General features: G+C 38.0%; 1 protein-coding gene across 3 annotated transcripts in view; it reads right to left on the bottom strand.

Annotated features, from left to right (window-relative positions):
- The window catches only part of ATL1 (atlastin GTPase 1), a 71,450-nt gene that overhangs the window by 19,530 nt on the left and 39,836 nt on the right, over positions 1–12,084 (bottom strand). For 2 of the 3 annotated variants that reach the window (XM_060619815.2, XM_060619816.2), the window contains exons 5-6: positions 11,739–11,789; positions 9,306–9,362 (exon numbers count right to left, since the gene is read on the bottom strand). In XM_060619815.2, coding sequence (XP_060475798.2) covers positions 9,306–9,362; positions 11,739–11,789 — 108 coding nt within the window. The remainder of the gene's footprint in view (positions 1–9,305; positions 9,363–11,738; positions 11,790–12,084) is intronic. The other variant, XM_060619817.2, reaches the window with a different exon arrangement.

Here is a 12,084-nt window from a genome sequence, read left to right as displayed (position 1 = left end):
TGCCCCAAACAACTTCAAACTGCTAGACCAGAAGGCTGTTCTATAGATAGCTGAATTTAAACCCTGGTCTAGAGCTGAGTTTAAAGAATTTTTTTTAACCCAAGAAGGCAGAAATTTGCTGTGTAATTCAGGATTTTGTTTGATACTTACTGACCCGAACTATCAGTTCTGTTCCAACTAGTTCACTTAATTTTTAGTCTCTAGGATGGGGGAAAAATGGTGAAAAGCAGTAGTGTAAGAAAGACCAGGAGAACATCTAAGCAAACCAGCTCTTCAAAATAATAATAATAATAATAATAATAATAATAATAAATTAAAACATTTTAACAGCCTTTAGAGGGCAAGAAAAATAGATAAAACATCCCTTAACACCATTTCAGAAGACTTTCTCTCAGTGATTAATTGGTCAAAGATTCAAAATTGCAAACAAAATAAAGATCAATCATAAAAAACTTAAATAGACTTCAGGAAATTTTCAATCTTTTGGGTACCTAAATAGCTGAAGTAAAGGAAACCTTGTCTGCTCTTTTTTAAATGGGCTCAGACATAGAATACAGGAATCTGAAGAAAAAAACTTGAAAGAAAAATCATCAATCTAGAAATCTCCAATATACGGCTGACTTTTCAGAGGGGCTTGAATAGTTAACAGGGTAGAAATTAAAACAAATTTGGGGCCCTCCACGTGAAAAACAAGACCAAAAATATCCTTTGTTCTCTATGAATCAGGAATCGATCAACAGAGACACCTATAGGTAGAGCAAGCAAAAAATCCACTTGAAGAATGAATTTCCCTTCTTGGCTAAAAATATAGTTGTGGATGACTCCAAAAGTAACCGAAGAATCTCTCTGAGCAAAAATCACCAAGGGCATAGGCAGAATGAGTCTAGATTAATATCTTCCAAATTACATAAATCTTTCTTTTTTATGTATATGAGAAATTAGGCCATCCAAGTTATTAAATTACAACCTGGCAAACATCAATGACTTTAATGGCCCATCCCTTGATCCAGCAGCCAAGGCTTCCCTTGCTTCAGAGCAGCTGCTCTAACTTCAGAGCACCTTGTCTAACTACTTGAACTACATCTAACCACTAACTGTCTGACTACTTGAAGCATCTTCAGACTGTACTAAGATCACCTTTAAATCTGATGGTACCACATACAATCACTACTGCGAACTGAAAACATCAAACATTTTTCTGTTAGTCTAAACTAATGAAATATGTTACTTTACTCTTTTTATATTACCACCCAGCAATTAATACTTTCAATTCAGAATCTCTACTACCCTTACCCACCAAAAGAAAATTTCATGATTGTTGTTTCTGCAGTTCAAGAAGGGGCCATGCATATACAAATACTTTGGACACTCTCATACCAGCGTATGACTTAATATTTATGTATCTTATCTTAAAATGTAAAGAGGTAATACTAGGATGGACATGTAATAGTCACACAAGAACTTGAATTCAGGTCTTTCAATTCTGAGTCCCATGGATTATATTCAAACTATACACAATCCCAATTATGTGTACAGCACCATAATTAGCAAACATTAATTGAACATCTGCTGTATGAAGTTAGATGTACTAGACTAAAAAGAAAACAAGGAAACTACAATAGTTCATGCTCCTAAGGTATTTATAATTTAGGAAGATGTGCACATTCAAATATAAGACTACACGATATAGCTCAGTAAGTACGAGGATTATGAGGGGGAAGAGAGGCAATAAAGGATGGTGGAACTATCAGGGTGTTGAGCCTGTGGCCTACGTGGGTTGAAGACCAGCTCTGCAACTTAAAGATATTATGTGACCAGGGGCGCCTGGCTGGTTCAGTCAGGTAAGTGTCCAACTCTTGATTTTGGCTCAGGTCATGATCTCACATTTCCCTGAGTTCGAACCTTGCGTCAGGCTCTGAGCTGATGGCACAGAGGCTAGGTGGGATTCTCCCCCTCTCTGCCCTTTCCCTGCTTGTGCTTACTCTGTCTCTCTCAAAATAATAACCTTAAAAAAATAATAAATCCTTTAAAAAAACAGATATGATGTGGCCAGGGACAAGTTTCTTAACTACTCTATGCTTCAGTGTTCCTTCATCAGTTAAAAAAGAAAGAGTAAAGAAACAACATTACTTATTTTTATATAACTATAATGAATATAATCTGACTTATGTAAGAAACATACTTGGCACAGCGCCTGGCACAACATAAATGCTCAATAAACTATTACTATTTTATACAGATCTTCTACATAGTTCATGTACCTAAATGTGGACACTGGGAGAATCCTGGTGCATATCACTGACCTAATTCTATGTAGCCAGGTGAATATTTATTCTGAATCATACAGCTCTCAGATCACCTAAATTGCTCTCTAGAAGGAACATGGGATAAGGTAGCTTTCTCAGAAAGCTATCCTTTTTCTCGGCCCTACCATCATATCTTTTTCTTTATTTACAGCCCATGTAGGCACAAACAGCCTCTCATTTTCTCAGTGAAGTCATGCATTTCTCTGGTATGACTTGGCAATTACAGTCATCATAGATATTTGACCAAGAATAGTTTGTTTTAAAGTGGCTGAAATCACTATCAAAGAATTTATTCTGTAGATGAACATTTTTAATTTTTAATTATTATTTTTATTTTTTAAGTTTATTTTATTTGAGAAAGTTTGAGAGAGAGAGAGAGAGTGTGTGTGTGGGGGGGGGGGAGGGGCAGAGAGAGAGAGGGCGAGGGAGAGTCCCAAGCAGGCACCACTCTGTCAGCATGGAGCCTGACACAGGGCTAGATCTCATGAACCCTAGACCACCACCTGAGCTGAAATCAAGAGTCATATGCTTAACTGACTGAGCCACCCAGGCACCCCAAACATTTTTATACATGTATTTTTTTATGTTTGTTTATCTATCTATCTATCTATCTATCTATTTATGAGAGAGAGAGAGAGAGAGAGAGAGAGAGCAAGAGAGCACACATGTACTCTTAGGTTGCCTGGGTGGCTCAGTCAGTTAAGCATCCAACTCTTTATTTTGGCTCAAGTCATGATCTCATGTTTCATGGAATCAAGCCCCACATCAGGCTTTGTGCTGACAGCATGGAGCCTGCTTGGGATTCTCTCTATCCCCCTCTTCCCCACTCCCACCCCTCTCCCACTCACTCCTGCTCTCTCAAAATACATAAATAAAACAAAGTCAGATGCTTAACCAACTGAGCCACCCAGGAGCCCCTGAACATTTTTAAATCACAGGAATAAAGGGTCCTTAAATATAATTAAGTAAAATATTACTAATTTTCCATATGTAGGCCCAATTTGAATGAGAAATTGTGAGAAACAGAAGGTTTATCCTAATATAGCAATATATTATTATATGCTTCCTCTACTATTGTTTTCCATCAACATTCAGTTTAACCATAAAAGTGGCATGGACTGATCTAATAATTACATCTCTACCAAAGGAAACATGAAAAGTTGAGTTTTGCTTTTTCTCACAAAGAGGATTCAAATCTTTTTTTCCCTCCAGCTTTACTGAACTATAACTGACATATTACATTGTGTATGTTTAAGGTCTACAACATAATGATGTGACACACGTATACATTGTGAAATGGTTACCACAATAAAGTTAGTTAACATATTCATCACCTCATGTACTTATTGTGTGTGTGTGTGTGTGTGTGTGTCGATCTATTTCTAAGGCCCTTAAGGGCCATTAAGCATATGAAATGATTAATTAAAAATGCTATTGGGAGAGGGGCCCTGGGTTGCTCAGCTGGTGAAGCGTCCAACATCGGCTCAGTCATGATCTCGAGGTTTGTGAGTTCGAGACCCGTGTTGGGCTCTGTGCTGACAGCTCAGAGCCTGGAGCCTGCTTTGGATTCTGTATCTCCCTCTCTCTCTGCCCCTTCCCTGCTCACACACTCTGTCTCTCTCAAAAATAAATACACATTGAAAAAAAATGTTTTAAATGCTATGGGAGAAAACTGGGGTGAATTAACTAATCTAGAAGGTGAAGTACTTAACATCGAGGAGGTGAAAGAGCAGAGATTAAAGATAAGTGGTCCTAAAATACATGCTCAGGAATAAAATAAAGCTTCTAAGAGAAGGGAACTAAAGTTTGTGTGCAGGAAGTTTTTTTTAGGGTTTATCCTTATTTTCCTATTATAGGCAAACCTTAATCTACTACCAACTTGTACATTAAAATGTACACAGAAACAGCACCCTACCTCTCTGCTACCAGAACCTCCCCTACCAGAGATGCCTCTGCCAGGATGTGCCCAGTTGTTAATTCAATCTTCAAATGCAATGTCTTGTCATGGGTTATACTTCCTGAGTGTGCTAACTAGTGTAAAGCTGGCCCTTACAGGCTCACAAGGAGCAGTTGTTCAAGTCTGAGAAATTTTACAAGTCAGTTGACATCATGTTGGCAGCTTGAAATCAGCCATGGTAAAGGTATTCATACCAGAAATCAGCAAATGCTTTAAATCAGAACCACCTCCTCCCTCCTCACCAGCCAGTTGTATACATTTACCAGCACACCACTTGGATAAACTTTACACTTCAATATTGCTTTTAAACTGAATTCACTGCGCTTTTAGTTCTCTGCTTAAAAACAGTTTTTAAATACCACAGATATTTTGTTTTCTTGATATAAACTGGCTTTTCATTTAAGAATCAAATGAATCTGGGGTGTCTGGGTGGCTCAGTCGGTTGAGCATCCGACTTCAGCTCAGGTCATGATCTCATAGTCTGTGAGTTTGATCCCCGTGTCCGGCTCTGTGACCACAGCTCAGAGCCTGGAGCCTGCTTTGGATTCTGTGTCTCCCTCTCTCTCTGCCCCTCCCCCCTCTCATGCTCTGTCTCTGAAAAATGAATAAACCTTAAAAAAAAAAAAAAAAAAAGAATCAAATGAATCTGTTAATGCAGCTATTTACTTCATTGCCTAATTACCCTTACTTTTCCAGCCTGTGATATATCTTGCTCATTATTTACAATTTCACTGTTTCAGACGTAAGAATTCTTCTATTTTGAATTTATTAAATTTAGTTTGAGTACACATTACTATGATTTAAATTTCATTACCTCTCACCTTGCCTTCTTGGGCAGTGTTTAAAATTTCTCCACACTTTTATCCAAATAAATAAACCTGCTCTCTCCTGAGATAGAAGAAGAGGATGGAAGTGATAACCTTCTAAAAAAAAGCTTATAGGGGCACCTCGGCAGCTCAGTCAGTTAAGCGTCTGACTTCGGCCTGGGTCATGATCTCACCGTTTGTGAGTTTGAGCCCTGCGTCATCGGACTCTATGCTGACAGTTCAGAGGCTGGAGCCTGCTTCGGATTCTATGTCTCCCTCTCTCTCTGCCCTTCCCCTACTCACGCTCTCTTTCAAAAATAAACATTAAAAAATAAAATAAAAAGTAAAAAAATCTTGATGAATTAATTGAACTTTCATTTAAAAATTATACCCTATCAGAACTTTTTCTCTTGAAACTTTTTCTAAGGTAAATGTGAATTATTTTGTAGCTAGTAAAGCTCATTAACATTGGTCTTAATGGTGTTTTTTTAAAAATGTGAATTATTTGCTGATACCTTAAAAATTCTGAGACCTGAATATATTTGCATATTATTTTTTAATTTCATGGTGTGTAGTATTTTTTGTTTTGAATTTGGTTGCTTTCATTTTAAATATCATTAAGTATCTTTGGAAGCCACTTTTGCTACTTAATGACTTCCTCATTTCAATTTCAGATACATAGATTTACAGGTACAGACTTGTTTAGAAGTCATTGTTGACTCTTTCAGTGTCAACTTTGTCAACTTTCAGTGTCAGTGAAAACTTTTTTCACTGACATTTCAAAATGCCTTCAGTTTACCAACAAGTGCTAAAACTTTTTCCATTGTTCTCATTTTTATTATTTCTTTTACCAAAAGCAGTATCCCTCCCTCCCTCCCTACCTACCTACCTACCTATCTAATCAGAGCACCAGTTGGTCCCTCTTGGTCTTAATGTATCTTAAAAAGCATAAGAAGTAGTAACATTTCGGGCACCTGGGTGGCTCAGCCGGTTAATCTCCCGACTTCGGCTCAGGTCATGATCTCATGGTTTGTGGGTCTGATCTCATGGTTTGTGTTGGGCTCTGTGCTGACAGCTCAGAACCTGGAGCCTGCTTCAGATTCTGTGTTTCCCTCCCTCTCTGCCCCTCCCCTGCACACTCTCTCTCTCTCTCTCTCTCTCTCTGTCAAAAATAAACATTAAAAACTTTTTTAAAAAGTAGTAACATTTGCTGGTTAAGACTTAAAAATCCTTTCCAGAATTTGCAATGGAGTTCCTACCCTATGCCAATGGATCCAGAGAGTAAAAAGTTCAGAGAAAAACCTAAGCTAATAGCCCAATTACTATAGAATACTTCACTTATCAACCTGAAAAATTATTATTTTTTAAAGTTAACAGACACTAGTAGGTACTGTAAACAAAACAGAGGATTGTAAGCAGGGACTGTTTTTATTCTACCTGAACTCCTGTCTGCACCCTCTTCCCTTGTGTGAACATGGTTCTTCTCTCTCTCTCTCTCTCTCTCTGTGGGATTGTGGGTGATCGTCTCCCATGCTTAGATGCTTGGTCTCAGGCTATGGTGTTTGGCAGAAATCAGTGATTTTCCAGAATGTTAGAAGGTGCCCACAATGGGCACTAGTTTATTTTTTGTTACTTCAAAGCACCTATGGACAGTCCTTTGCTTTTCCATACAAGAGTTAGCTTAGGAATAATTTGCCTCATTCTAGGTCATTGGATAGGTTCCTTGTTGAAGGTGCACAAAAAGAAAAAGATTCCATTGACCCAATGGATAGTAGTGATTCTGTGAGTGATAGTGAAAGTCGTTCTACACAATAACACTCCTGTCTTTTGTCTCCCTCACAACAAAGGTTTTCAAAGGTAAGTGCTGGTTAATTTTTCTTTGTATTTTGTACTTTATTATTTTGTATTATATTATAGCATTGTAGTCATTTTTATATGAATATTTTTGGGTTGTGAAATGAATCATCTGAGTTTCCATTATCTCTTATGAGGAAATTCGCATTGATATACAGGTGCTTTGGATTACAAGCATGTTTCCAGAGTGAACCATGCTCGCAAACCAAGGTTTTATGAATTTCAGTTGGAATTTTACAGTATGTAGCATAGTACAGTATGTAGCTTTTAAAGATTTGCTTCTTTTGTTTCATAATATGCATTTAAGGTTTCTCCATGTCTTTTCATGGCCTGATGGTTCATTTCCTTTAACTCTGAATAATATTCCACTGTCTGGATGTAGCAAAGTTGATTTATCCATTCTCCTATTGAAGGACATTTTTGTTGTTTTCAAGTTTGAGCAATTATGAATAAAGCTCCTAAAAACATCTGTGTGCAGGTATTTGTATAGACAGAAGTTTTTAATTCCTTTGGGTAAATACCAAGGAGTACAACGCCAGATCATATGTAAAGAATATGTTTAGTTTTGTAAAAATCAGCCAAACTATCTTCCAAAGTGGCTGTACCATTTTGCACACCCACCAGAAATGTATGGGAGTTTCTAACATTCTACGTCCTCATTTGGGGAGCATTTGGTATTGTCAGTGATCTGGACTTTGGCCATTCTAATAGGTATGTACTAGTTTCTTTGCTTATTTTTTACTATATCTGAGATCCTTTCCTCCTGGTATTCCCACCTTTATTTGGTCCCCTCCCACATTATATCAGGGTAGGTGGGTACAACAGATACAATTTAGCAGAACTGACGGGGTCTTCACTTCCAAGATGAGGTTATAAATGATTGCAGCTTGGTCACTCTGGCAGTGGAATCATTTGCCCTGGGAACCTTGGTGTGAACAGCCCTGTGGAAAGGTCCATATGGCAGGGAATTGAAGTCTCCTGCCAACAGCCATGTGAGTAAGCTTAGAAGTGGACCCTCCAGTCAGGTCTTCTGAGAATGTTTTGTTGGCCAATATCTTGCATAATTTCATTAGAGACCTTGAACCAAAATCACCCAGGCTGAGCCACTCCAGATTCTTGACCCTTAAAAATTGTGTGAAACAATAAATGTTTATCCTTTTAGGATGATTTGTTATGCAACAATAGATAACTAAATAACTCATTTTAAATTACCTGCTGGGGTGCTTTGGTGGCTCAGTCTGTTAAGCATCTGGTTCGTGGTTTCAGCTCAGGTCACGATCTCACGGTTTGTGAGTTCGAGCCCTGTCTCGGGCTCTGCACTGACAGCACAGAGTCTGGCTTCAGATACTCTCTCCCCCTCTCTATCTGCCCCCCTCCTACCTGCACATGCTCTCTCTCTCTCAAAATAAATAAATAAACTTATAAAAAAATAAAAATAAACTACTTGCCATTGAAGCCATAAATTCTACTTTGCCCTTTATCATTCGTTCTCCTTGTACGTTCACATACCTCTCAGGGTATTATCCATCTTGGCTGGTGATACGTACCACGGAGGGGCTAAATTCTGGGACTTAGCCTGAGCCCCCCTGAGAAGCCAAGGCTGACGCTGTCATGCTTCAAGTGAGCAGTCTTGGGTGTTTAAATCTGTACCTCCTCCAGGCTTTCAAGGGCTTTTTGACTTAATTATACTCTCCTGGTTCCTGTTATTTAAAGACTGCTGGGGCAGAAGGGAGCATTAAAGGACCCAATAGTCTGTTTATACCACCCAACACGAGCTCATATATTGCCCTGATGTTATCCTGCTGTTCCAAGAGGCTGAGCTGGTTGCTAGTCTGATACTTAGTGCAATGAAGCAAGTGATGGTTCACATGGGTCACTGTGTAAGAAAGAGAAAGTACCTTCAATAAACTTGCACCCACCTGACCAATATCCTGTCTCTGTGCCTTAGCCAGGTTTTGTGTGACTTGTAACCCTTTCTATAGTCCCAGGAATCTTGTTTGTTTTTAGCTTTTATGTTTGACAAATTCATCAGTTTTCTTTTGGTTTCTGTGACATCTCTAGAGTTGAATTCAGGGAAGAAAAGATGATATTCTTGTAGGAATCAAAATATCTAATTCATCTTTTCATTTTCCCATTTCTTTTATTTATTTTTGTTATTCCCAATAAGTTTTTCCCATTTCTTTAAAAAAATAATTTGTTAAATTTTCATTTCCCCATTTGAATCTCCTACTTGCACCAAATAGCACTAGCAAGGTATTCAAAGTGCTTCTTGAATGAAATAAAGAAAAAAGGAAAGAAATGTGACCTTCTCAATTCATATACCTGGTCATACTCTTTAGAAAAATTTAATAAGAATATACCATAATTTTATTCTTCACTCACCTGAAATGGCTTCAGGAATATTTCTTCCATCGCCAGTCTGCCATATTCAGTGAAAAGCTACAAGGGAAATAACACACACATACACACACGCGCGCGCACACACACACACACACACACACACACACACACACACAAACTTCAGTATCTGCAAAGTTTTACTTCTGTGCTTTCTTCCATTCATTTTCCCCCCCTCACTATAACATAATACTATATTATTAAGGTTACAATAAACATTTTAAGGAACTAAGTATTAAACAAAGCAGAACGATAGTAATTGGATATTTAAAAATTAAGGACATAAAGTATATGTTAAAAATAAAGTTTCTACTTCAAAGCCAACAACTTTATATCAAGAATGTAGGGCAGTTTTTTGTAGGGAAGATGGGGGAGAAAGAAACATGTTAAAAACCCTTTCAAAGCAGAACTTGCACAGATTAGACCAGAGAGCCATAAACTATGTTGGATATATTTAACGAAAGTTGTCGCCTGAGGAAATTTAATGGCACAATGGACTGAATTATTACAAAGGTATAGAGGCATCTGGCTTAAAAATACAACCAAATACACTGCCTTCTTCTGTTTTTAATTGCTCCCAACTGAGAGGCACCCTCTCATTTTTTTGTGTTGTTTAAAAACTTAAGGAAGATTTCAGAGAACAAAGACTGTGATTAGGCCTCCGATGAGTGTGTCATCAGTGGAATGGGTTTCCCCGTCTGTACACAGGAAATGCCACTTCATCCACAAGACTTACAAGGCACAACAGCTTCTCAGAGCCGGGGTGCAAGTGATACAGAGGATTCCCACCCCTTGCCCTTCTCGGATAGCTCCCACAGCAACACCCATCTCCCCTGCAGGGGGATCGGGGAAGCCCAGAGTAATTACTAGGCATCTGATTAGAGTATTTAAATGAAAAGTCTGGAATACTGTGTCTGGAATATTGCAGCTGCTCCAGGGATTAGGCACTCTCACTGGAATAATCTACTAACATAATTTGAATTCACAATCTTTTTTGAGGAGGCTGAGGTGTTGCCATTTACAGGAAAAGTTTTAAATGGTCTCAGAAAAACATTACTTACTCAATATCAAAGTCCAAAATCAGCCCTTCTTTAAGAAATCCCTAAGCTGGTATTGAACAGTGCCATGCCATTAACTTGGAAAATAATTGGCTAGTTATGACACGTGCCTGAAGAAGTAAATCGTACTGATTACAAGAAACATCGAACAGTCATTCAGCATACTGCCTATTTGTCACAAATGCTCAGTGTGAGATACTAGAAATAGATTTGGGAATAATGTTGAACTCCAAATGTTATGTCCAGCATCACAGGTTACCCTGCTCTATCATTCTATGTTGTCTGCTAAAGCTGTACATGGCTCTTATTGCCAAGATAGATTATATATTTAAGGTACATAGGTTTTGCTGTGTAACCAAAATAACATGAATTGAAAAAGAGCAGAAAGTGTTACAAAGATGTAAACTATCTTCAGGAAATATCTAATCTTTTACTTATCTGAAATTTAAATGCTACTTGGAGCGTGGAAGAAGCCCTGAGCCCAGAAGATGCCCAGATCTCTATGCCCACTCTACCACTAATTAGCCACATGAGTTTAGGCAAGTCATTTACTATTTTCAGCCAAATTTACCTCATCTGTAAAATATGAAGGGTAAATTAGGAGTCACCGAAGTCTCTTTCAGATCTAAAACAGAGTTTTATGAATTATCAGGTAGCTCCTCATAGTTCTTGAGTATAAAGTGGTCCACAGGGAAAAAAAAATCTGGCACGCAACTGATATCATACTAGCAATTATTAAATCTCTGACCATAAGACTTCAACTTCACTTTCACTATTGTTCTCTGCATTTGTGCTGTAACAATACCCCTGAGGGCAGCACACAGAACAGAAAGGGTTTTAAAATGTAGTATTAAAGTATAGTTGACATACAATATAATATTAGTCTCAGGTGCACAGCATAGCAATTTGATAGTTGTATACACTACGCTACATTCACCACGGCAAGTGCAGTCACCATCTGTCACCAGACGATGTCATTACGGTATTAATGACGGCGTTCTCTGTGGTGTACTCTTTATCTCTGTGAGTTATTTATTTTATAACTGGGTCAGCTTCACATCTGGGGTCATTTTTAAACCAAAGGCTCTTTCTCTACTCTAATTTGCCATATATTTTCAAATATACGGAGCCAGTAACAAGTAGCTTTAGAGTAACAAAGAACTTTGAAAACTGAATGAGAGACAGAGAACATAACCATGGAGGGCTAAAACAAGAAACCTGGGAATAAGACAATCTCCATTTGATTATGTTTCTAAATCTTTCTGAATTGTTTAGTTTTAGGTAGGAGAAGGCCTAACAAAATCCACACATCTTCAAAACATTACCAGATATATAGAAAAAAGAGTATACATATTGTTACCTGGAGGTGCTGAAGATCATCCTCCTGGACATTCTGGGATAAGTTATATACCTTGATTAAGAAATAAAGTCAAAATGAAACGATAACTGGCATCCTTCGAAGTACTTACTATGTCATTCTTTATTTTTATAAATATCAATTTTCACAAAATCAAACTTTCTTATATGTATTCTTTTTTTAAAGTGTATTTATTTCGAGAGTGAGCAAGCATAAGTTGGGGAGGAGAAGAGAGGGGAGGGAGGGAGAGAGGGAGGGAGAGAGAGAGAGAGACAGAGAGAGAGAGAGAGAGAGAGAGAGAGAGAGAATCCCAAGCAGGACCCACACTGTCAGCACAGAGCCTGATGCG

Source organism: Panthera onca, chromosome B3 (assembly GCF_046562875.1).
Source record: "Panthera onca isolate mPanOnc1 chromosome B3, mPanOnc1 haplotype 2, whole genome shotgun sequence".
Classification (NCBI taxonomy): domain Eukaryota; kingdom Metazoa; phylum Chordata; class Mammalia; order Carnivora; family Felidae; genus Panthera; species Panthera onca.
This window is presented reverse-complemented; position numbering and strand designations above follow the sequence as displayed.